The sequence below is a fragment of the Pygoscelis adeliae genome, unplaced genomic scaffold (genome assembly GCF_000699105.1).
Source record: "Pygoscelis adeliae isolate BGI_AS28 unplaced genomic scaffold, ASM69910v1 Scaffold69, whole genome shotgun sequence".
Taxonomy (NCBI): domain Eukaryota; kingdom Metazoa; phylum Chordata; class Aves; order Sphenisciformes; family Spheniscidae; genus Pygoscelis; species Pygoscelis adeliae.
The window spans coordinates 5701507-5724964 of record NW_008825619.1 but is presented as its reverse complement, the minus strand read 5'-3'; the positions used below and the strand labels follow the sequence as shown (position 1 = coordinate 5724964).

The 23458-nt window shown below is 37.9% G+C and overlaps 1 protein-coding gene across 3 annotated transcripts; it reads right to left on the bottom strand.

Moving 5' to 3' along the window:
• Positions 1-2961: 2961 nt before the first annotated feature.
• PRPS2 (phosphoribosyl pyrophosphate synthetase 2) lies at positions 2962-16377 on the bottom strand. 3 transcript variants are annotated; one of them, XM_009333398.1, is made up of 7 exons: positions 16197-16377; positions 13534-13554; positions 9839-9937; positions 8625-8749; positions 5900-6073; positions 4202-4361; positions 2962-3244 (listed from the first exon to the last, which is right to left on the bottom strand). In XM_009333398.1, exons 1-7 carry the CDS (start codon positions 16299-16301, stop codon positions 3152-3154), a joined length of 777 nt encoding a protein of 258 aa, XP_009331673.1. In that variant the 5' UTR covers positions 16302-16377; the 3' UTR covers positions 2962-3151. The 3 variants fall into 3 exon arrangements, with proteins under 3 accessions (XP_009331673.1, XP_009331674.1, XP_009331675.1); XM_009333399.1 differs by having other exon boundaries at positions 16193-16231; XM_009333400.1 differs by lacking the exons at positions 9839-9937; positions 13534-13554; positions 16197-16377 and adding an exon at positions 8226-8378 and having other exon boundaries at positions 8625-8663.
• Positions 16378-23458: the final 7081 nt, after the last annotated feature.

The following is a 23458-nucleotide window of genomic DNA, read 5'->3' as shown; positions in this document are numbered from 1 at the left end:
TTCTCGGCTTCTCACGGGGGCTGGGCGGGGGAGTTTTGCCAAAGCAACCATCACTCGGAGGCTGGCTGGGCATCGGTCTGCTGGCAGGAGGTGGTGAGTGATTGCTTTTGCACCATTTGCTTTTCTTTTCTTCATTTATTAGCCTGTCGTTATCTCCACCCACGAGCTGCTGCCCTCCCGATTCTCTCCCCAACCCGGCTGGGTCGGGGTTTGGCTACCAGCCGGAGCCAGCCACCGCCCGACACATGACAGACCGCAGAGCGCCAGCATTGGCAATGGACGTCTGAGGAACGACTCCGAGAGGGACTTGTGCGGTGAAAACGCACTCAGGTTTCCCTCCCGATAGTCCACCGCCTCAGCAACAGGCTCTGAGCTTTTGACATTTAAAAACCCCGGAGCTTCCAGAAAGGCTGCAAACTTCAAGTACTTTTACTGAGAAAGGCAAAAATTTTTGCTTCCACTAGGGCGGTAGAATGAGTCAAAACAAGGTTTGTAGACAAGTATGAACTGCAACCTCTAACTCCTGCTATGCAATGAGGTATTTTTTCCTTTATGTCAAAATAATGCTGCTGAGAAAAGAAAGCTTCCCACCAGGCTGAACTGTCATCTGATCTTCGGACCAGAATCCCAGCATGGACCGGGGAGCGTAGAGCATTAAACACCAAAACACCTCACAATTTTCTGTTTCCATGCCTTTTAATTCTGTCAAAATGGATGGGGTTTTCACAGAGCTGTTGGAATTCACCTGTATCTCTTCATAACCATTTCAAGTGCACAAAACGCAGCAGACACAGTAAGCTTAATTCTGTATTTTCCTTCTGCTCTTTCCCCCATCTATTCTGTTAACTACAGCTGGGTGGGTTTGCTTACAAGCAGCTGAGAAATAAGAACTTCAGCTGCTCCTAAAGTGTTAACTCAAACTCCCAATGAAATTTAAACATTTTGTCTTTCTTGTCAGACCGTAAAGCGGAGGAGAAGGATGATCTTATTAGAAAGATGTGTACCAGTCTGGTGTGATTAACAGTTCATCCTTACGTCCAAGACAGCTGGCGCATGATTTATGAGCAAGGTTTGCAAGGGAAGAATGTAGGCATTGATTCTCAGTTTGACCTGTGCAGGGCACGGTCTTCCAAAAAAGAGTATCAAAAGAATAAAACCACAAGCAATCTCTTGGCACGAGTAATTTTCAAGCTTTATTTACAATACTTGTGCACAGTAAAGGCAACTAATTCAGCATTTTATTTGTAACAAAGGTCTGATCCATAAAGCAACTGAATTGATGCTGTGCATTAAACATATGTGTATACCTTTTGCATAGTACTAAGGTCTAACCTTTGGTATAATTATGTGGCCACAGGCTTGGGGTTAACAACTTAACTGCAAAGTAATATTTTCACGACAATAGGTTAAATAAGCTTACATTTTAAAAAATTGCTTTACCGAATAAAAGAATAATGTAAATTCATTTCCATTGTGTTATAACATATTTTTGAAAATTCAACTGTAATGAGGAATCTCTCTGAGAACTAGTGGCTGAACTGAATTCTTACCACAATACCTTATATACCCCATTTCTGTATTCATTGCTAAAAGCCGTACAGGTGAAATTCTGTTCTGAACATTTTCATATAGGAAAAAGAAATCCACATATAAAGACAAAACAGATTCATTCTCAGAGAAACCAAAAGAATAGTCTGTCTGAAGACTGTCTTGAATGGAATGGAAAAGTCCATTTTATAATACAACATTGTATCATTACAAATATATCCCAGAATAAGTAAGGTAGGATGAAATAAGGCTTTTTTTTTTTTTTAATGCAGCTCCACAGTAAAAATGCATCTCTTAAGCATGGCAAATGCTTTTGTAATTAACAACTGCAATTTCAGGTACGAAACTGAGTTTTCCCATGACCTAGGTGCAGAAACACTATCTTAATGCACACAAACTCTTCCTTTCTAGCAGGAAGACTGAAAACACTGCGTAGAAGGATTCAAAGATCTAAAATTACAATATTAGACTTTTTTTCCCCCCAGAATCCACTACTGACTGCATTACCAGTACTTAACCATACAAGAAGCAAAACTGTTTTCATAATGATTTTAATTCTCTAATGTTAAAGTATTTGAGACTAGTTAGTCTACTATAGTTCACTGGCCGCACAGTAAAGCGCTGTGGTACTTTGTAATAGAAACCTGAAGCTCTATTGACTCTGCAGTTTGAAAAAAAACCAAAGAGTATTTTCAGATACTTTTTAATCAAGTAAATTTGGGTAGAGACCAGCATGTATAAATATGTGTTTAAATTTGCTGTTTGGACTTTGCATAGTGAAGCTTTACAATATTAACAGGAAAAATGCTATGAAATGATTCATATGATCACAATCAAGGAATGTCAAAAAATGAAATTTAAACCCAACTGCTCATGATTAAAGATTGGTCCTTATTATTGAAACACATGAAATGAATAATCCCAGGAATACTGAAACAATCTTACAGCTGAAGACAGTAACCGCACAGAGTAGATGTTAAGCAAATGATTTAACATAATGAGAGCTTTACAAAAGAAAACAGCAGCCACATATATCTTGTGGAAAAAAGAACATGAAGTGTATGAAACAGTTAATACTATGGATGTGTCAACAGTTCCTCAAAATTAACACAAAGTTTACATTCTGTTAGGGCTTACAAAATACTATTCATGGTAGTCAAACATAACAAAACAAAAACCAACAGCTGCTTGCCTGACAGATGAATAGATACAAGATACCCAAGCCTGCAGCATTTAGCTTAATACAGAAAATGATCTTACATGCATACATCCCATTAAGGTCTATGAACAGTTTGTAGTTCTGTATAGAAAAACGGATCTGAAGCAGCAGTTTAGCAGGAAGTGAGGACAGGCACGTAAAAGAGAACTTATGCAACACACAAGACTCCCAGACTCTCAAGGGAATTCATAAAGTTTCTGCAAGACGGAGATTTATTGCCCATTTACAAAGAACAAATGGTAATTACAAGACAAATATAATAATTAAGAATACAAGCTCTGGAATTGTACAAAGATACTCATTTCTTATGGTTGAGATGCATTGTTAAAAAAAACAGTGCTAGCTGAAGGGACCTTTGCAAAGATGCAATGTAATCTCCTGCAGTTACAAGGGGACATGACTGAACAGGTAAGACACAGATTCACCGTTGTGTGTTCTTCGAATTGCCTCAGCCAGGATCATGGAAATGTCAATAAACTGAAAGAAAAATCAAGAAGATAAATGTTATGGGATGCCAAGAACAATAAACTGTACAGTTTATAAACACATGAACAAACATTCAATTTACCATTGTGCTCTTACCTCTTCCAGGAGGTAAAATAACATTAAAACATTAGGTACTTAACATACACATAAGAACTGCATTAATACAAAGTACAAACTCAGAAATTGAGTAAGAAAGCATTGAATAAGATTGCTGCACAGGCATACTGCTGAAGACTTTTGGCACAGGGCATGTTGTAAAAAATAAACTATTCTAGCCATCAGATGGCAGTGTCCACTTGACACAAATACAGTTTAAGGGAAGTATACGTTTTAAAGCGCTTGCCTTGTTTCAATAAATACCAAATAAATTTAAGCTTTTTAAAAATTCAATATTGCATTAAAAAACCCAATCTTTTATGCTTTCCTCCACTCTGTACTGAGGAAAAACTCCAAAAGGGACACATGACTTCCCAGAACAATCTCACGTAAAAGCTACTGACATAAATCAGCTTTCTATTTTCAGTTTGGTTTTTGAAAAGAAACATGTCATTGTTATCTTGAGCATTTGCATTAGTGTATTTTCAAAGGAAAAAAGTCATCTAAGGTTTCTGTGGCATCCACAATAACATAACTAAAGTTCCTACACACAAATATTATATGATTAATATTGATAAAAAAAACCCAGCCAATTTTACATTTGCCACTCTTCCACAGTCACACATACTCAAATCTGTTGCAAATACCAAGTATGTGGCAATACTCTATTATACTACCTGAATCCCCTTAGAACAGTTCTTTGGCATGTTTTAGCAGGATGTTCTGCAAATAACAAAGCTGCACAATGTATTTTAGAATATTATTTTCCTCTCAAGGCACAAATTCTAGCATCAGTGAACAGTAAAATACAAATCCGGAGTTTAAACAGATGACACAAAAACACTGCTGTACCTGAATTTTTGGGCAGTGTTTCATTTTCTCTTCTTGGGGGATTGTATTAGTTACCACAACAGCCTCAAATGATGCATTATTAATCCGAGAAATAGCAGGACCAGAAAAGATGCCATGAGTAAGAATGGCATAAACTTTAGTAGCTCCAGCAGATACTAACCTGTAGAACATGAAGGAAAAGTATGCTGTGATGCGTGTTTATACACATGGCTATAGATGAAGCCAGACACAAATCTCTCAAATAGATTTTACACACAAATGCCTCCTGGAAGCTACAGGAAAATACAAATATCTACAAAATAATTCAGAGAATTTTGAACTTTTTCAGGTTATACGAGTAAGTCTCACAAAAAAACCCAAAACGGCTAATGAAATAAAAAAGTTCTTATCAGTAGCAGTGATACTAATTTAAAATGCTGCACTTTTGACAGTATCAGCACAACATACAACTGAATTCCAGTACAAGTTTTCTATCTTAATCAGGCAAAAATGGAATAGGTTCATGGCAGTATTCACAACTCTATTGTGCCTCCATTATTGTCCACCTTTATTTTCATTTGCAATTCAAACAATTCTGCTTGGAAAGAGTTTGAGGAAGAAGGAACGTTAATGATTAAAAGCCTAGCTTACTGCAAGGTTGTAGGAAGACATGCTGCCACACACACAGTGAAGTGATGCAGCACAGCAGAAGAAAAAAAAAAGTATAAATCAAGGAACTAGTAGAACACTTTGTGAATGGGTCAGAATCTCTTTCTTTGGGTTTGACTGGCCTCTCTACCTCCAGACGCTCAGCTATGTCCTAGCTGCTTTTTAGTCTTACAAGTGGAGGCCCTGAGGAGTGGTATTTTATCAGATCATAGCATAAGCACAGTAAGATAGGAAAGAAGACAAAAACACAGAAACATCATCTCATTTTGAATGACTCAACAGAATCAAAGTTTTCTGGTCATTCTCAGCATTACATTTAGTAGCTGCAACCTACAAGGAGGATGCACTACGACAGGGTGAGTGTGTACCAAGGGTGTGTACTTAAGCAAGTTTATCTGCTCCATCTGAAAATAGATTTCTTAGTTGATCTGCTTGATATGCATCTAGGTTGCTGAGATAAAAAGAGGTCTAAAGTATTTTGGTGAGCAAGTCTAAACACAAAGTACATCTCACCTAGATTTGGCACTAATGAAAAGCACTACTTCATGCCAAGAACATGATATAAGGCAGCATCACTCAAGCAAAACCACCTTTCTTAGTGAACGCTGCAGATACCATCAGAAACCTTCAATGTTTTAGAATTTGCTCTATAGAAATCTACTGTAGGTAAATAAAGAAGTGCTTCTTTCGTAACAGGAAAGAAGTAAAGGCCTCCTTTTTGACAGCAATTAACTTCCTCTGCGCACAGGAGTATGAACTGAAAAATGCACTAGATGACCCAAGTCCCTTCCAAGTTATATGACTTTTTATTTATTCTGTCCTCTTGCTAAATACAGATAATATATTTCTGTAAATATTTTCTCAATTCCATGTTCTAAAGAAGGACACAGCTTGATCACAGGACTGTGACCTGTAGACTCAAGGATCAGGGTGACTTCATGCTACAGAGGTCAGGTTGGGTTATAAGCGTACAGGACAGCAACTGCGTTCATCAGCTATCTGCAGGTTACAGTACAGCAAGACAGTGGGCCAGTTCATACTACTACTTACTTGTCTGCTGCATGACATATTGTGCCACATGTGTCAGCCATATCATCGACAAGAATTGCTACTCTGTCTTTCACGTCACCAACCAAGACCATTCTGTCCACTTCATTTGCCTTCTTTCTTTCCTTATGAATGAGAGCAAATTCCACATTCAGTCTGTCAGCAATTGAAGTAACCCTAAGTTACAGGAAGAAATACACCACATTCAGAGAATTATTTTAAAAGAAAGAACACAGCCATACATGTGTATTTGTCATAAAGCCCAGTTTTTATGTTTCCCGGGTTTCAAATTAACCGCAGCACAAACTTTTGCAAGTAATGAGACAGGTTAGAAACAATCTTAATTCACTGCTAATAAACACAACCAGAGAGTCTTAAGCTATACTCCAGAAATCAATTTTTTTATTGAATTGACTTCAGTTTTCTGTCATTAAATGTCTGGCTTTGAAAACATTTCAGCTATTCACAAGCTTTTATTAAGCTGATGCAATACCTAGTCACACTAGCTAATTTAAAGTAGAGGTAGCCTCAATTCTAAGCCTACAGCAGCGTGCACTTTAACATCCTAACTGAAAATACCATTGCAGGAATGTGAATCCAAACCAAAGGGAAAAAACCAAACAAGTAAGTTAATAGGGAAAAAAACAAACAAGTAAGTTAATAGTGATTAATAATTCTTTTAGCAGTACTTGACTAGCAATCAACATCTGGTTGACAAAGACCTTTTAAAACTATTCAGGGTGACCTTTGGTGGCCAGACAAACCTCCCGTGACAAACAATTTGTTACAGACTTCTGATTGCCTTTTTCAGGTTTTTTAATATACCAGAGCTGGTAGGTATAAAGACACAGGAATAAACAATAGTATGCTTTTTCTATGCTGGTGCAACCTGGCAGCCTGTCATTTTAGAATACGTTTAGAATGTTGTTAACAAGGTTATTAACATGCACAGTTAGAGAATACAGTTTGTTTCTTTACCACTTAAATATGAAGGAGCTGTTAGTTATTGTATTTCAACAACTGGGTGATAAACAAAAAACCCAAATGTTTTGGCATTTTTTGTGAACAATAGTGTAATTCCATAGCAAGTCTCAATACCTCAGAGGCATTAAGATATCAATAGAATTTGCAAGCCTTATTTCAGTCACAAAATTTAATAAGCTGGGAAAAAAACAAGCAAATGGTAAGAAACAAAAAAGAATTCAGACTTTTTAAATGAGTGCAAGAACATGGGGTTTTTTTGGTTTTAATTTCTTCAGCGCTTACAGATTGAAATTTTAAGACAAACTTTCTTCACATTCTATTCACTTTTCATTAACCCAAGTGTTATTTTGAAGGTCTACATGTTTTAAACAGAAAGGCCAAGCCATTTTCTTTACATTACATTACTGGAGGTGAAGGAGAAGCTGTGAATTTATTGAAAGCAACATCTGCCCCTACTTCACCAGCAACTGCTTGGTTGCATTACAACAGAAAGGTACCAAAGATAGACTCTATCTATTTATGTTAAATACAGTGAGAGCAGTCCTCAAAAAATAAACTCTTATGATCAACTTGATAATACACTAATATTTGGTAGGGGAAAAAATGCTGTCTTCTGACTTGAATTCTAAGCAAAGGCTGTATTTTGTTTTAAAAAAAACAACCCACAAACAAAAAACAACTGTGAAAACAACAGTATCCAGATAGGAACAAACAAAGAAGTTTAACTGACTGAGTCATCTGAATTTTAGAATGCTTTCTATAGTTTATATCCTTCATATCTTCAACTTGATTAATCTAAACAGGAACAACTGTGGAGTTCTGATCAGTCTTATTTCCCTATTAGTTATTAGAACATTATTATTATTAGAACTCACAACAGACCCAAGGACTTCAATTAAAATCAAATTATGACAGTCTCTCACATTTTTCCCCATACTACGTTCCAAACATTTAAATTACTATGGGCTTACATAGTAAGAAGGATTCTTACTTCATTTGTCATTGTTCCCATTCAGTTTTGTAGCAGCAGCACAACCAATAAAACTTGAGAATAAGCATTTCGCCTCAATGGCATGCTTTATCACCCCACCAGCCAGCATGCTCCTGAGCTTTTGCATTAGTTTATACTCAGTAGATAATAAATAAAAGATCGGCTGCTAAATGAGTAACGCATGCTGCGAATGAAGAAACTCTCCAGCAAACTAACTTTTCACCTTTTGCCACTCAAAACAAAACTTCACTCCCTTTTTCTAGTATTCACAGTGCACAACTTGGGGTCAATAGGTTTACAGCTGGAATGCAATAACATAAAAAAAAAAGAAACACAACTCAAGCAAGCTCTTACCTAAATGCCAGCAGGTACAGTGAGGATAGGCCATATGCTTTGACAGAGAAGGGAAACTTAGGCAATTCCAGAGCGAAGCAGGAAGAGGTGCAGCAACTGGACTAAAGAAGCAAGCAGCAGGAAAAATCTCTTCCCTCCTGCGGAGGGATTCAGCTAATGAGGCCATATCCAGGGAGAGAAAAAAAGATTTTTTTCTTTAGAGTACAGAAAGCTCCTGGATGTTTTCAAGCATGAACAACATTGGAAGAACTAGTTGTTCTGTTTTTACAATGCAGTTGGATTCATCAGTGATGTACCCTGTACCTTGCACAATTCACAGAGGAAAAAAGACGACTAGACAAAATACTTCATTAACCACTAACTATATGGAAAACTCATAGTTTTAGGCTTGTATAGTACCTTTTTGCACCTCCTGCATCAGGTGAGACTATGATACAGTTTCTCCACTCCAAAATGTTCTCTTTAATCCACTGCAGCACTGCAGGTTCTGCATACAGGTTATCTACTGGAATGTCAAAGAAACCCTAGTCCAAAAGAGAAAGAGAGTTTCATGAATATATGTTTATGTCTTACCTGGAACAAAGACACAGGAAAAGAATCAAGCCTTTTCCTTTCATGTATGGTGGAACTGCAATTAGTATTTGACACCAGCCTAATTCTGCCCTCTGATATTACTGTCAAATGCAGCAGAAATTAGACAAATATTAAGGTCTCTAAAAATCTCACCCAAGAGTAGTGAAATAAAGAACAGCTGTTCTCAAATGATATAAAAATCAAAGATCACCACCTTCAGGCACTCAAGTAAATTCATGCTTGTGAAAAGCTCTCAAAAAATCCAGTAATACTCAACTTCCACAAATTTCGACTGCTTGACATGAACAGTAGTATTTAATATGGGGAAGATTCAAGTTAGTATTACTTGAGCAGCAGCAAAGGAATCTTTCTTTTTGTGCAAATTGTAACGACAAGAAATCTGTGTTAGACCACAAATGAAACTGCTTTTTATTTGCATGACAGCCATCTAGCATAATAGGAAATTCTGATTAAACAGAATACCAGAACTGGAAGGGAAGGTATTTTCTACAAAAAAACAAGGTATCTTTAAAAGAGGTACCCATGAAAACGACAAATGATGTCTGCTCTGTGTCTGAGGAAAGAGTTGTGATTTGCTGGATTCAGCAGTAAGCCAGCTAAGGGTTGCCAGCCTCCATCTCCACTTCTCTTAAGAGAATATTGTCCCTTTGGCTGTAACAACAAAACTTTATCTAGGGCAATACTACAATCTCTGACCAGGCCAAGATTAAGCGAACTTGCCCCAAACCAGTTTATTTTATGTTCTGGGACCTCTTACACTAGACTTGGCAAAGTCCACCGAAGACTCCAATGCACAAGTATTCGAAGTCCCTGCAAAATCACCCCATAAAAATCAAGGTTGGTCTCTTTCAAAAAGGGAATTTAATTAGAAACAGGTAGTGAGACTTTCTCTGAACCCTGAGAATTACACTTCTGTACGTAGCCTTTCAAAACACTGAGAAAAAACAGAGAATTTATATTAGCCTTTCACATTAATTCAGTAGAGCCCCTAGCCACAGTTAATATGAACTGATAGTTACCTGGATCTGAGAAGCATGCAAGTCCATGGTGATGATGTGGTCAGCCCCTGCAACTGACAGCATGTTGGCAACAAGTTTTGCAGAGATTGGAGCACGACTCTGAGGAATAAAGCACAAATGTTTAAATTTTAAAAAAAGACTTCAACTAGATGCAAGGAGTCAGAAAATTAGCTGCTTTTATTGATTTTTCCTTCAGAATATTTAGAATCTAGATATGAAGAGCTCCAGAACTCTAGCCAAACTAGCCTATCAATAGCTAATCTTGCTACTAGGGTTTTGAAACTCAGCAAAACATTTCGGAATATCTAAATCAGTTTGCACAGTCTGCCTAATAATGCTTTGTAGTAATTAGACTGACCAGCAAGCAGATAAAATTGGGGATATAATTTTCCAATTCTTCTGTTTAAAACTTTCAGCTAGCTTTTCTATAGCAGAAAAGCAGACAATTTCCATTTCTCTAAGCCACTACCCTACATTAACATCCAACTCTCAAGCAACTATCCTGTTCTAAAAAGCATTGCCAAAAATGAAGATTGAAGGCAGAGTGAACCCAACTTTTGAAAACACTGCTTTAAAACAAAGGTAGTATCAGGCATTTCTTCATGATACAGTAAAGCTTGTAACAGATCCATATTGGCCAGGGTTTTCTACCCCGGCCTATTTATTTATTCTTTTCTACTAATTCAGGCTTAATCGTTGGATACAATTAGGAGTCTAGAATTCCAAAAAGGGCCGGGGGGGGAATGGGGGGCTGGGAAAGGGGTGTGGAAAAAAAAAAAACACAGAGAAGGGGAAAGAACAAAAGAGCAGCAAAAATCTAGTTAGCAAAGTTAATGCCAATGTCAAGAGCTTTTTAAAAGCAACAAGGATGCAGAGCAAACAGCAACATAAAACAGAGAATATGGAAAATCATGACTGGAGGATACCTCACTTTTTTTTTAGCAACTCCAAAGTTTTTTCAGATTGTTTTAAGCTCTGAAAAAAGCTATGTTGCCCTAGACAGCTTTCTCTGTAACAGAAATACTAAACAAAACCTCCCGTTTTCTTATTGCCAATCTTTAAATAAGGCTAATGCTGGAAATAACATTAGCATGAAGGCAGAACTGCAATTCAGAGGTTCTATCTCTCTGTCAGACTCTGTTTTTTGCTGGCACAGTATTCCCTCCTGCTACACGTCTTTATCAAACAGCCTCATTTAGCCTCCTAGGAACCCCCGCTCCCTCCACCTCACATACACAATTGCAGAGTATCTCTGCTCTCCTTCCACTGATGCTCAAGGGCATAACATAAAATAAGCTGAACCACTGTCAATTTAACATGGATGCTTTTCTGTCTGCGTCGTATCAAGGAGCCAGTATTTTCCTCAAAACTTTTGCTAATTTAGGTGGAAACTCGGCATTTCTCTGTTTTAACCTGCACATTGCCAACATACTTCCAGAAAAGAAACTGAGATATTGTAGTCTTTCTTATGGCTGGATCAAGTTTATCATCATTACAGAAATTCTTCATTTTGAAAACCATCCCATTTGGTTTTTGTGTTTCACAGAACTTCACCACCATTTGGTCTGTGTAAGATACACAGAAGATACATGCAACGGCTAGCACTTCCCTAGATCTCTGCAATTCAGATGCATACAGCTTCCATGAGAGTTTGCTATCACTAACGCTTCAGCACAGATGATTTTCCAGCTGCTGAGGACTATGCTGCTCCTCATTTAAGTTCAGTTCTGTAAGGTCCAAGTCAGCCAAAGCTTTCTAGATATTTCTATTACTAGTAGTAAACTTTTGGTTCATGCTATTCAAATTCCTGATCACTTCAGCTCACCTTAGTAGTACAAACTGACATTTTTAATCTGGGCTTCAAAATATTCTCAAATCTCTGGTAACAACTAATAAAGATTTAGTTTCTACTCTTTTGACTCTACCACAATGTTCTCTTATCAGCTCTTTGCAAAGATCTGGTTTGATGCTACAGCTAAGCTGGACTAACAGGTGATGCTGAAACCAGAGGTTTGCTCCCCTGCTTGTCCCATCTCTTCTTCCCAGGCTACACACTGCCACCACTTCCCTTGTGCTGCACACGGGGACTTGTCTGAACCCACAGCAGCCAGACGAGGCAGCTCAAATGGAAGAGAAGGGAAAAGAAGATGGCAAACCAGGACCACCCCCCTCTGGTAGAAACAAGTAAGTAGTTCAGGCTAACTGCTAAAGGGAAATTACATTCTTCCCAGAATGTGGTTTGCCATTTCCACTCCATCCAGCACACTGAATTTTGCTTTTATTTTTTTCCATTTCTGTTCAATGTGAATACCACCTAGCTTGTCTCATGTATCAATATCATGAGTATCACCATCGCAAAAAACCAAAATACTTTCCTGCATCAAATACTAATGTATACGTTACCAGTTGGTACTTCTTTCAGCTGCTGGCCTTGCAGGCTGCCTTCCCAGAAAGAACTTGAAGATTTTACCACTAGGTAACTTGTTTTAGCAGACATGCACACATCACAGATTGCCTACATGTTGGTGGACAGAGGGTCTTGGAAGGAAAGATAGCCAGACACCAATACCTGTTTCTCAAGAATGGGCTAATACGAGATTAAGACAAATGAAGTTTGCAGCTATCTGACAGTTTCCTTTACACAAAATTGTGCATTAAAAGAAAACACGCATGACATGTTCAAAAGGATTTAAGATTTGATTGCTTGCATAGAAAATAAGTTTTGTGCTACAATATGATCCAAATTGAAGATTATTTTAAAATCAAAGGAAGTATATTCATGGGAACCTCAGATAACCTGGCCTCATTATTCAGAAACTTGGATGACAAACGTAGATGAGAACTCAAGATTTTCTTTATCTTGGAGTTTGTAAGGTTTGCTTCTGATCAGAGAGGCAAGAACACAAAGAGATTCACAGTATTCATTGTTCCATTCTTTGACACAATTTGAGATTAGTTTCAGAATTACTAGTGTGAAACACAACATTACATTATGTACAGAAACTAAATTGTAAAATAATCACTGAGTTTTTAGTTCCTAAGCAAATTCCCCGCTTACGTATAACAAGTTATAGAAATTATTTCTTCCTTTGTGATGCATTACAAATTTATTTACAATTCTTAAAATTACCAGGGGCAGGGGGGAATCCACAAAGCTAATATAAACAACCTCATAAGAGTAACTATTCAAAGGACACACAGCTGAAAGTAAAAGCTGTCCATCAAGATTAAAGTTCTATTGCCTTTAAGCATCTTATTACATTGTCTTGCTCAAAATGCATCACATGCATACTGAACAAAAAAAATAAAATCCAAGAAACCCCAAAGATTTATAACTGGAACTTTCATTTCCAAGAAAGCCAGTTGTGAAGTGTATGGATACTGAATGTTCACTAATGTATTACCTAAATTTATTGTTTAAAAAATGAGATATGCTTTGAAGCTTCAGAAGTTGACAGCCATTATCTTGAACGTCCAGATAAATTTTTAACTACAAGCTAGGAGTTTTCTAGTAGCAAATTATTCCACAGGATTACTGTCATGGCCTAGGTGAAACACAACTGAAATCAAGAAGTGAAACTGAAAATGTTCCTAGTTATACATAATGTAACCCAGTAAGTTTCACCCTTTAAGGCCATATTAATGGAAATGCATAGCGTTAGATTTAAAAAAAAAAAAAAAAAAAGGATACCTACCCAACGCTCCATGGACCCCTTCTACAAATCAAAAAAACAAAGTTACATGAGCTGTAGAACACCAAACTCACCTGTCACTCTACTTCTAACTTATCTCAAAGGCATCTCTGCAGCACCCTACATAAAATGTGTCCTGCCCACGGCTTGGAAGGTTAGCATAATTGGAGGATGCATAAATGCAACTATGGCCAAAGCACAGATACACCTGAGCTAATTTTAAATTAGCTAGCTTGTGTATCGAAAGTATTCTAGTTTATAGCAGCACTTGATTGCATCTAAATTAATTTAACAACTTTTCTACGATTCTCAGCAAGCTTTTTTTTTTTTTTTTAAACCTCTGTTTCTCATGTAAAGCTAGTCCAGGTTTAATGCTAAAATTTCCAGAGTAGATTACACAGGCCTTGTTCAGAATATGACTTTTTACTGCAAGACCCTTTCCTTAAATAAATCAATCAAGAGCACTTTCATCGTTCTCAGTGATCACAACTGCAACAGAGGCATGAAGAATACAGGGTTATTTCAAGCAGCAAGGACTCAGTCTATTTAGTTCTTTATCGATTAAAGTCAACAACTTAAATTCAAACCAGAAACCAGCATCCAGCTAGTGAAGATTATACTGCTTCAGTTCATAGTCAAGCAAACTACAGCAATATCTTTTCACCAGAGAGAAGAAAATCTGTGTGTAACCACAGGAAGAAAATGGCTGGCACTTTACTGACACTTCAGGCAGCATACAATGCTTGCGCACTCAACATGGGTCAAAGACCAAGTGATGTGATGCAATCCAACAGTGGGAGGAAAGATCTCCCTGTCAATAAGCTTCCCAATGTTGACAGCTATATTATAGCTTATTTTGCAACACAGAGGTCAACTACCAAGGTTAATTTCCAAAGATGGCAAACATTTTCTCAATTGCAAAACAGAGGTAAAAAAAAAAAAAAGAAAAAAGAAAAAAGAAATGGCTTGCCTAGAATTGCAGGAGAACTCAGTGACACCCAGAGAACAGTCTGGAACAATGCTCAAAATCTGTTAATCAAAATCACTTTCCTAGGCTATCCATCTTCAGATGGCATTTCCAAAAGACAAAATGCTCCTGGGTGGCATGCTGGGCCACCACGCTGTGGATTTTAAGTGTCTCTTGGAAGTCTGCCACACAGATTTTGGGTATCCTTAACAAGGCATAACCTAGATGCATAGAAAACTTGGGACATACTCATTCTTTTCCCACACCAAGAACTTTCAGGATGGTCCAGCAGAATGTTCCAATATGAATTTGGGAATCAAAACATAATGAGATGCTTTCCCTCCCTTTCAACAAAGTGTTTAGCAGTTCCCTTTCAAGCTCTTTTGATAAAAAGAAGTATTTCAGCTCTTCTGATCGAGGGAGAGCATTATTCAATACAAAACACAGCAAAAATGAAGTTCCAAAAGATGTAGGCAAAGAATAGGGTGCTACTATCTAACTCCTGAATTCCGTTTTTGGAAGTATAACAAGTGGGTCTTGATAACATCAGTATGGTGTTAGAGAGCCTGCACTTAAAGAATGAGTATACAAGAAAACAACTTTTCTGTATTTAGTTTTGCTCTCAGACATCACAGACTGAGCATTACATATTTTGTAATATCTGCTATTATTTTTAGCTTCTGCATTACTTCTCAGTCCTGTTATGTTTTATATAAAAGAATGTAAAGAACAGCGGAAGGCTTTCAGGTTCGTTTGCTTGATGCCCAAAGTGAAAGGGAGGGGGCGGTCCACTTATGGAAAGTATTGAAGAGGGGCAATTTTCCAAAAAGACAACCATTGCAATCCAATCTTAAAAGCAAAATTAACATTTATTCTTGTTAGTTCTTTTCAAATGAGTCGAGGTAAAAGTAACATTCACATAACATATTAGAGGTTTTATGTATATATATAGTAGAGATAGGAAAGTTTCTTTCCATTTTTTTTTAAAATCAAACTCACTTGCCACAGAGAGTTTGTTACCATATTATCAACTTGGCTGAACTGGTACATTCATCAGTTACAGCAGACCAAATTCAGGAAAAGAGCACTAAGATCAGAAGAGTATTTATGAGGTTTCCGTAGTTTTTGGTCTGCATCAATAAAAATAATTATTACAGACATAAAAACTTTTTTTTTTTTAAATCTACCTTGCCGCATAAAATAACATTTTTATTAATCACTGTTATACATTGCAGATTGAATCAGTTCCTTCTATTTGGCTTTTTAACCATATAGGGTAAAATCCACCTACATAATGGTTACAGCGCTTCAAATTTAGGATTTAATTCCATGCAATTAAAATGTTGAAAAGAGTGTACTCTCTTCATACATAGAGGTAAAAAAAAAAAGGCTAGAAAAAGCAGGAAACAGTCCCATAAGGTGAGGTTTGCTAGCAGAGTACTCCGCAATATACCACACACAGAGGATGTACCTACTTTTTCAAACTGAAGGCATGTCAATTATCAAAACACAAACAAAAAATAATTTGTCTCACTTCACTCACCTATAGATGATAAAATTGAACATTTTACCAAAACAGGATGAAAAAAAAGCAAATTTTCATAAACATTTAAGTGATTAGAAAGAGATGTTTCATCTCCAAGAATTTCAAGTGAACAAGCTGAAAAAAGTCTTCCAAAATTACACAGTTCTTACCTACCTTGTCTTTCTTATCTTGCCTGGCATATGGAAAACATGGAATTACAGCAGTCACTCTGGAGGATGATGCAATCTTGCAAGCATTGATCATGATGAGCAGTTCCATTAAGTTGTCATTTATTTCTCCACAGCCACTCTGGATGATATACACATCTTCTCCTCTCACACTTTCACCAATCTCTACACTGAAAGAGCAGGAGATGACCATTTAAACACTTGAATTACTGGAAAAGCATTATTAAAGAATAGAAGAAACAGTTTTGTTAAAACAAACTTTCATAGGTTTATCCCCATTTAGGGTAAGATTTTTTTTTTTTACAGCAATTTGGATAACCATTCCCTTGATACAGTCTGTTTAAATATAAGCCAGTCTAAAATTTACTTCAGCCTAAATATGGTCTTCATAAGGTCAGCACCAACCGATATGTAGTTATGGCTAGAGCACTGACGCAGCTCACACTGTTATTAAATTTGATACTGCTTTTTCTGGTTTAGTCTGTATATTGTATCCTTGCCATCTCCCAAGGAGATGGACATTTAAAGAATAACCTAGATAAGTACAGAAACAACAGAGCCAACTTTAGAGCGTTAAATACTACCTGCATCAAAATACCTCCTCAAAAAGATTTTTTTACAATAATTAAGATGTTACTAGATTTGAGAAAATACTGCATTTTAGAAGATAGAAGTATCAAACCACACCCCACAAACAGAAGTCTAGATAAAATTTACCAGTATTTAGCAGGACATAAAATGTCCAAGTAAAGTATTTTTTTAAAAAAGAACAGCTCACCATGGCTCAACAACTCTCACGTTGTGTCAGTTGTTCTATTTGCTCTAACTGTGCTTACATACTTTGGTTCCTTATGATAGCATCTAAGAGTTATTTTATTCTTCCACAGATTTCAAGGCAAATTCTGGAACTGATCACTGCTCACACCACAGAATTCAAAAATTAAATAGAGCTTATAAATAAACAGACAAGTGAAACAAATCAGTTGAACGTGGATTCTTTTTCAATTCTAGCAAATCTACCGTTGAACCACACTAACTTTTCACACCCGTTACTCCAAAACATACACATAAAAACATCAGACTAACCTTCATTTTCCCCTGAATCCATGCAAACGTACAAGAAACAGACAGACTTCCTAAACAATGAAGCGATCAGACCTTTCAAACCCATGCTCTACTAAGTTAGTCTTAATTATTAAATGCTAAAATATCTTGGGCCCTAATTTAAAAGGTTGCATCTTTACCCAAGGCACAAATAAGCAAAAGCTTCTACCTGGAAACCTTCCAAATGGCCCAGATGTGGGCAGAATAATTTATCTGATGGGTCCTTCAACACTGAGGCTCATTCTAGTCAAACACAGTCCGAACAACTTTTGTTTATCAGCTTTCAGGGTGCTGTATAACACTCATTAGCTTTCTGTAGCTACAAAACACAAAGGAATTTACTGCTTAAAAACATCTTAATGATATGCAAACGTGATTTATTACCATCAAGATAGTTGAGTTCATGCTCTCAGCTCCCCTATTCAACTCCTGTGCAGTCCCAAACAAGCTATAAAAAGATCCTGTTTTAATTTTTCTCCTTAATTGAATGCATTTTTTGCCTAGGAATGCTACTAGTAGGATTTCGCAAGGCCAAAAGCAAGCAAACCATCTGGCAAACACCAGGATCTCTGGAAGGACAGAGGTGGTCAGAGACACTGTCATCTGCACGTATGTCAGTGTTAATCCAGGAAACCTTTTGGCAGCTTTCATCGACACAATTTTTGGTCATAAAACTGTTACTTCCCTGTCCAAGTTTTTGATCAATGGAATAGGGCTGTTAAGTGAAAACTGTTTTGATCAAAATATTTTCTTAGTTTGTTTTCTTTTTTGAAACTGAAAAAGTTTTGGTCAACGTAACTTAAGTTCAGCAAGACACTAAGCATATTCCGTAATTGGAAGAACTGGTCAGGCTTAATTAGAAGCCCTACCAAAACCAGTTCTGGTGTTGGAATATCAGAGTTCCACTTCCCAGAAGAATAAACAAAAACCAAATAAATAAATAGAGAAACCTGTCATTGCTTCTGAACACACAAATCCAGCTCCGAGAAAAGCATCTACCCACTAGCTTACGGACGCAGCCTCAATCATCGTTATAGATTCATGGTTATTATTATGAGGGCTCTGAAAAATGATAATCGCCACTTGACTCGGCACTTACACAGACCTGCTTAATAACAAGTGTCATCACATATCACACCTTTGGAATAGGTCCAAAGAAGAGCACCACCACATGCAAAAGCTCGGTGGCACCTCTTTCAACCCAAGACTGTGAAGTTACACTCCAGAACTGGAAATTAACCTAGGAGCCATTACAAAGTAGGAGAAAGTAGAAAAAGACTAAGAAGAAAACACCGACAATTTTCAGGGAAGAATGTTACTGGAGTGACAAAGGAGGGCAGAATAGGATTTTAGTACGGGGGGGGGGGGGGCAGGAAGTAACCACTAGTTTTATAGACACATGTAATAGGAAAAAACTTTGCTGAATGACAAAAATATATGATCTTAATGTTCATTATATATACAAACACCCAATTGTAACACTCAAGAGTTGTTTTGCTCCTTTAAATAAGTCATTTCTAAGCACACCGCTAAGGAATAACAGGTTTCAGAAGGTCAGGGAATAGACTTTGAGATAAATATAGATCTGGTTAATACAACAGACCTGAAGCGATGCTTCTTCCATTGCCATTAACTAGTATCTTTTCAATGACCTTGGGCTACCAATAACTTTTTCATCTTGTAAACAACTTAGAAAATGAAAATGGTACTACTTTCTCTCTTGGTGCATTTGAAAAATTTTTGGTTATGCTTTTCAGGCCAGAATGACATACTTATTTGGCACACAGAAATGTGAATGTATGTGTATATGTATATAGAAATACCTTTTCCAATGGACACAGAAGTTAGGTGCAGACTAAAATAAATCAAGCTGAAATTAATACTTGCATAGGACTCAGGAGTAACCCAGTTAAAGGTGCCAGAGAATAGCGTAATGTAATTATTGCACAAAGATCTTCTCCCAAACAACTGAAGACAGCTGTGCAACAGATCAGTATCTCTTATTGTATGCCTTCTCAAAGATTGGTATTGAGAGGTGGTGTGTAGACTCAACCAACAGACACACAGATACCTACTTTACCTTCATTGAGCCACACAGTAAAAGATAACCAGTCATTGTCTGGCAAGTATTCCATCAGACATAGCCTGTACTAACCACATGGGGGGGGTTGTTGATTTTTTTGGGAGGCTGGCAGTTTGAATTTGTTTGTTTGCTTTGTCCTGAAGTCTGTCCCCCCCCCCCTTTTTTTTTTTTTTAACACATTCAGCCAGAAACAGGCAAACAGTAAGAGACTATAAAATATAGAATCAGATATCTGAAGTATTGTACCTCAAATACCTATTAAAGAACACCAAGCTAACAGCAGCCAAATTTTGTGACAGTTATCTTATTAACATTACTACTAAACTCCACTTAGACCATCTAGATCATGACCTAATTAACTGTTCGGGGGGTTATTTAAACAATTTCACAGACTGAGGACACAGAGTAAGGACACAAGAACAAGCTCTTGCCTCAAGATTACAAGCTCTGTTTGTTTTATGCAATTTAATCAAATTCAGCTATTTGGTAACACTCAGTTTAAATAAACTTCTCATTCAAGAAGAGTCAACAGAACCTGTACATTAAAAGCCCTGACACCACACAATTGTGTTTTAAAGTAAAAATTATGGAAATTAATAGGCCACAAAAGTAATTAACTGTATTTGAGCCAGTTGCTTGGAATCCACAAGCACAAGGCTCTAGCTAGGAAAGATACACATAAGACAGGACATGATGAAAAACAAGTTTGAGTGTTGGTATCTGCCTTCATCTTGCAAAGGCTGATTTGAGTTCAATTTAGTAAGTAGAAACTTGGGTAGACTAATTACCATGAATTAAGGGTAAGACTCAAAACCCACTTACATTACAAACATATTTCAAAGGCTGTCCATTAAGCAAAATTCAAAATCAGGAGTAACAGCAGGCTGAGCTCCTTCTGAGCTAGATTTATAGTACACTCCCAACAGAACTTACAGCGATGGGAATTTTAAATTTGTACATCCTAACTAAAACAAACAGTTGTGGGGAAGCAAGGGAATAAGTATGCAGAGCCAGACTAAAATGGTAAATAATGGAAATCCATAACTAGGATCCTGTTCAAATCATGCACTTAAAAGGGCTCCATGTACCTTTTTAAATACTTGCAACAGACTAAGTTTCTAGCCATGCTTACAAATAGTAAGATTTCTCAAGCAATTCAGGTGCCAATAAAGTAGATGTGTACTTCAGGCACTTTTAATAACCAAAGAGGCCAAAATTTAAGGTCTAGAGTCCTCATACAGTGTGCAAAAAGAATCAGTATCTCAAAAGTGATCAAAACTATCCGCATGCTGAATTTGCAATTCATTGAAACCCAGCCAATGGAAAGCACTAAGCAGAGGGGTGTGTTTGACCTCTTACCTTTGGGAACGCATTTTGCAGACTACAGTCTCTTAACGCAAGACCTCCAACTTACTGGGCAAATATTTCGACTGCCGTGATGTTACGTAACAAAGTGGGTACCAGCAAAGCCCAAAGCAACAAAGAAACAATAAAAATGCCAGAGTTGGTTTTAAGTCTATGGAGGTATCCCGTATCTCCTGGCACCCATGGTCTCCCCTCAACTCTAGGCTCTTCCACTTTGATTAACAGCTCCAAGACCAACCCCCAACTAGATCTTCATTGACAACTGTCCTAATGGTGGACACTGGCATGGTAAACACCACAAGACGGGAGATATCTTCTTACCCTCCACTCTGGCACACAGCCTGCCACCGCAAGAGGAAAACCACCTTCACTTGAGCAGCCCTGGGTTGAGCCATGTGCAGTCTGAAAGGAACCCTCAGAAATTTGGAAACAAAGGTCTAACAAGCCTGACCACGTGCAGAGAGTCTTCAAATGCTGAGTACCAAACTCTGCAGCTAAGGACATGTGGGATTGTCAGCCATTACTCACACAGGTTGTTTTTTTGTTTTTAAATTTCCAAGCATTTAGCATCTACTTAATGATAAAAAATGCACAGTATACAGCAAGGTCAACAAAGTGGAAGTCTCAAACCAAAAGCTTTGAAGCGTTTTTGGGCCTTTTCTGATTCAGAGCAATGAACAACATGATAAATCACCGTATCTGCTGCATCTTCAATTCCGTATACAAACAAAACATGCACAAAGTGCAACCCAGAAACGTTGTTATCTTATTCAACAAAGCTGGTAAAATCTGTTTCTCCAGCCTCCCCTTGCTCACAACAGTGTAAGCGAGCAGCAAGCGAGGGAAACAGCTGCCTCCGCTGCCGCGGCAGAGCACAACAACCCTGGTTGCAGATCACTCGCTCAGCGGCTGGGCAGTATGAAGAGACACTTCACATCCCCACATGTCTGTAAACCCTACCGCCTTCAGCTGATTTAACACCAGCTTATCACCTGAGCTTGCTCACTCCACAGTTAGGGGCCTGCAAATCCCATAACCATCTACTCCAGTGAGGGTGATACAGCTCATGGACCCCGCAGCAGCTGAACCCAAAGGAACTAGGGTGCAGGAGATGTAGCAAGGTCATGTCTCATCCGAGACAACTGCAGTAGAAGAGTTGGAGGATGCTGAATGGGAGATGGGAGGGAAGTGTTACAGCCCGGTGCTGAATTGTGCATCCCTGATATATAGCACTGATAGCAAAGTTTCCAGGTTTGTTCCTGATTTTTTTCAGTTATTTACTTCATAGAACAAACTGTCTTCATTACCCCCACTTTGTGTGAAATAGAGACTCACATCCATCCTTGTAAGAATTCTCCAAGGAAACATCAGCTATTTTTTTCTCTTCCAAGATTAAATTTCAGTCCAAGATACCAGTTTTATTTATTTACTTACAAACAAGTGGCCCTCATATCAACACCACAGCTTTTCCCATACAGCAGACAATGTCCCTTTGTACTCAAACCCATATTTTCCTCTGTAAAAGCTGAACGGCGTACACTTAAGTCGATGTTTCTGAAACAAGCCACCTTCAGCAGCTAAATAAGGCTGCAGGTAGGCAGCCTCCAAATTCACATGTGGCAGGCAGAACTTCAATTCCCCTCCTCATGGATCTGTTGAGAAGATCTGCAAGAAGACTCACTTCGGCCAATGAATCTGACAGGAAGAAGCACGGAAGCTCACAGGAATGGGTGGGGGCACTAACTTCCACTGGGAGAGATGTGTGTAAGAGGATGCCATCTATGACTCCAGTTTCTCTGTTTTGAGAATAACTAGTATTTCAAGGACAGAGTTAAAATAAATAGTCTTTAGAGAAGCAAACATACCAGATATTGTAAGAAAATATATTTATTTAAGAAGTGACGTACATTCAATGATTTTTTTTTTATCAGCTGACTCACCAAAAATACCTGCACTAGGATTTAATTGTGTATCAACTATAATTAAATGCCATCTCAGTGTATTTGGAGACAGTTTTGTGAAAAGCTTCAGAAAGTTTAGTATCTGTAGGCTTCTGTTACACGTTTGTCAAACAGAGTTTCACAATGCTGAGCCTACAACAGCCATGCCTGTTTAAGGACTTCCATCCATTTCCTCTTCCTCCAGCCCGCCAAACTCTGCTGATGATGGTTGCTTGTGGGGTTTGAAGAAGATAAACTGACTGAGCCCTCACTGCAGCCCTAACATTTTACCAGATAAGTGAGAAGGTGGTGCCACCCAAGCTCCTACTGTGACACTGTGACTGGCACTTAATTGACACGCAAGCTTTGAATACTAAATAGAGTTATCTTCCACAACCAGATATTATTGAGGAGCTCTCTCGCTGCTTTAGTTAGGATTGCTTGACTTTAGTAGTCAGCTGAAGGAAAACATTTCCATACAGTTTAGACGGAAGGCGTAAAAAAAACGGGGCGGCGGTTGAGTCTATCAGCAATCTCCCTCACTTCCTCTAGCACAGACATTACATTTCTCAGTTAGACCTGCGAGAATACTGAATGCCTAAATCAGAAGGGAACTGGGACATTGCTAGATATGCTAGTCTCAGTATAAATAAAAAAAAGAGAAGCCTTCTCCATTTGGAAATGGAGTTGGGAATGTACCTGCCCATCTAGCCACAGTGCTTGTCAGTGGTGGCCCTATCCCTGGCTGACCTCAGG

What these genes read in the sequence shown, in the direction of transcription:
- PRPS2 (XM_009333398.1), bottom strand. Translation starts at nt 16,301, where the DNA reads ATGGAACTGCTCATCATGATCAATGCTTGCAAGATTGCATCATCCTCC. An exon ending in TGCATGCTTCTCAGATCCAG is followed by an intron (nt 8,750 to 9,838) that starts GTAACTATCAGT and finishes CTTTTGGACTAG; the next exon opens with GGTTTCTTTGACATTCCAGT. An exon ending in AACACTGCCCAAAAATTCAG is followed by an intron (nt 3,245 to 4,201) that starts GTACAGCAGTGT and finishes TTTTTCTTTCAG; the next exon opens with TTTATTGACATTTCCATGAT.